Source organism: Charadrius vociferus, unplaced genomic scaffold, assembly GCF_000708025.1.
Source record: "Charadrius vociferus isolate BGI_N301 unplaced genomic scaffold, ASM70802v2 scaffold396, whole genome shotgun sequence".
Lineage (NCBI taxonomy): Eukaryota > Metazoa > Chordata > Aves > Charadriiformes > Charadriidae > Charadrius > Charadrius vociferus.
In genome coordinates, this window is record NW_009648783.1 from 32404 (window position 1) to 35240 (window position 2837).

The 2837-nt window shown below is 42.4% G+C and overlaps 1 protein-coding gene across 1 annotated transcript in view; it reads right to left on the reverse strand.

The window, feature by feature from the left end:
* The window catches only part of LOC104288029 (sorting nexin-2-like), a gene marked incomplete at its 3' end in the record, with an annotated part of 54265 nt that overhangs the window by 31748 nt on the left and 19680 nt on the right, over window positions 1-2837 (reverse strand). Inside the window, exon 3 of the mRNA XM_009886766.1 lies at window positions 1123-1286. Within this exon, the coding sequence (XP_009885068.1) occupies window positions 1123-1286 (164 nt within the window). The remainder of the gene's footprint in view (window positions 1-1122; window positions 1287-2837) is intronic.

The window sequence follows — 2837 nt, forward strand, 5'->3', positions numbered from 1 at the left end:
ACTGGCCTTGGCCCATCAATCCAGCCTGTCCAGATCCCTCTGTAGGGCCATCCTACCCTCAAGCAGATCAACACTCCCGCCTAACTTGGTGTCATCTTCAAACTTATTGAGGGTATACTCAATCCCCCCGACCAGATCATTGATAAAGCTATAAAAGAGAACCATCCCAATTCCGAGCCATGGGGAACACCACTTGTGAGTGGCCGCCAACTGGATTCCACTCCGTTCACCACTATGCTTTGGGCCCAGCCATCCAGCCAATTCTTTACCCAGTGAACAGTACCCCCGTCCAAGCCATGAGCAGACAGTTTCTCCAGAAGAATGCTGTGGGAAACAGTTTCAAAAGCTTTACTAAAGTCCAGGTAAACAACATCTACAGCCTTTCCCTCCTCAACTACGGAAGTCACCTTGTCATAGAAGGAGATGAGGTTTTTCAAGCAGGACCTGCCTTTCATGAACCCATACTGACTGGGCCTGATCACCTGGTTGTCCTGCATGTCATGTAACGGCACTCAGAATGATCTGCTCCATAACCTTCCCAGGCAACAAGGCCAGGCTGACATGCCTGTAATTCCCTGGATCCTCCTTCTGGCCCTTCTTGTAGATGGGCATCACATTTGCTAACCTCCAGTCAACTGGGACCTCCCCAGTTAGCCAGGACTGATGATAAATGATGGAAAGTGGCTTGGTGAGCACTTCAACCAGCTCCCTCAGTACCCTCAGGTGGATCCCATCCAGCCCCATAGACTTGTGTATGTCTAAGTCCTGTAGCAGGTCCCTCACCATTTCCCCTTGGATTATGGGGGCTTCATTCTGCTCCCCACTCCTATCTTCTAGCTCAGGGGGCTGGGTACTCAGGGAACAACTGGTCCTATGATACTGAGTCAAATACACATTAAATGCAAAATAAACAGAATAGTTGTTCTCTTGCATACTTCCCTTTACCAAAGAATGACCCTGTGACTACTTTAGGAACTGGATTAAAAAAAAAAAAAAACAAAAAAAAACCACACACCCCAAACAAACAAACAACCCCCAACAACCAACCAAATACACACCACCACCCCACCCCCCCCAAACAAGACATTTCCATTTTCGTCAAAATATAACTTTTCTCATTACCTCTTCTCTGGATGTATCAAAAATCACAGGGGCTGTTACACTTTTCAATTCCATTCTGGGACCTACTAACGTAGTAGGTGTTACAGGAGTGATTGCAAGAATAGGTTCTGGTGAAAGTACTGGATCCCTTTCTGGACTGTCCAATGAAACTTCTTCTGTGGCTTCTAGATAAAGATTTTGAGTTATCAAAAGTTTTTGTACAATAGATATGGATGTGCACCACAAAAGATACCAAGCATACACATTAGAAAGTGATAATACATAAGTTTAATAAGACCATTTACAAATAACATCCATTTGTCTCTCAGATAATTTATCTAAATATGTCTGCAAAACTAGAGGCGACATCCGAGTGAATAAGAGGTTAAAGTAAAATTAAGTATGCAATTTTTTTTTTTATATGCTTACAGGTAAAGTCTTTTAAAGCAGTCACAAAACAGCCAAATCATTCATTTCTATATAATATATGATGAAAACTAATGACATTTTTTGCACCACAGACCGCTCTTTTTCAGCGCCTATGCCAAATGTAGGTTTTGCACTCTGAAGAACAGCCGATTAAGTCATATAGGCTGATAACTGAGCATACCAAGAGAAGTTCTTGTTCTGGTTTGAGCGACACAGGACTAGTTTCGCTTCTAATGCTTGGGAAAACTGCACTTTTAGAAGACTCCAGTGTCTGAATTTGTGAAAATAGTTACTTTATAGCCAGCTATGGTGTATGGGTTTCAAGGTCTCAGTGGTTTTCAAGCTTGCCAGGTGCAGGGATGAGGAGGAACGAGACTCAGGCACTTGACCCAAGCTGGCCAACAGGATTATTTCATACCATGAACGGCACATTCAATATAAATTAGAAAGTTTGCTGAGGAGCTTTCTCTCTCTCCCTTGATGGCTGCCATCCTGAGAACTTCTTGCCCGGTGCCAGACCCCTGAGCCATTCCCTGCCTCCTGAAGCCGTAGCACTTAGTGACCGACATCTGCTGTCCACTGCTGGGAGTGCACAGCTTCCTACTGATAGAATTGGCTGAGTATAATCCTTGTATATTTTATATTGCTATTGGGATCAATGCTGGTTCTTTAGTGTTATTAATGTTAATTATCTAGTCTTATTCTATTAAATCTTTATATTTCAACCCCTGGGTTTCCTTGTTTTTTCCCCAATTCCCCTTCCCAGGTGGGGAGAATAATTGTCTAAACGACAACAAATTGTTGTGGGTTTCTCAAACCATAACAGTTATATATGAACACCCCTTACCAAAAGCCTACAACTCATTAAATACAAATATTAGTAGATGAGGCATTCTGACCAGTAAGACTAACTACTTAATTTTATTTTCTTCAGACTGTAGATAATTCATCTATATATAAAGAGATGTTTTTCCCCTCCTCTGCCTCTCTCTTTGAGAAGGGGTAGGGGGGAAATATCTGTCACGTGCTCTCTCTCTCTCTCTCTCTCTATATATATATATATCTGTGTGTATAGATTTGATAGATAAGGATAGGTTCAAATCCATCCTCATTGGTCAGCCCAACATTAGATAAAAAGTAATAGTGATCTGAGCAAATGGTATGGAATAAGGGGTGGAACATCCTGGTTTGAGGTAAAACAGAACCAATTTTCTGTTAGAATCATAGAATGGTTTAGGTTGGAAAAGACCTTGAAGATCATCAAGTTCCGACCCCCCTGCCATAGGCAGGGGCACCTCCCACTTGAC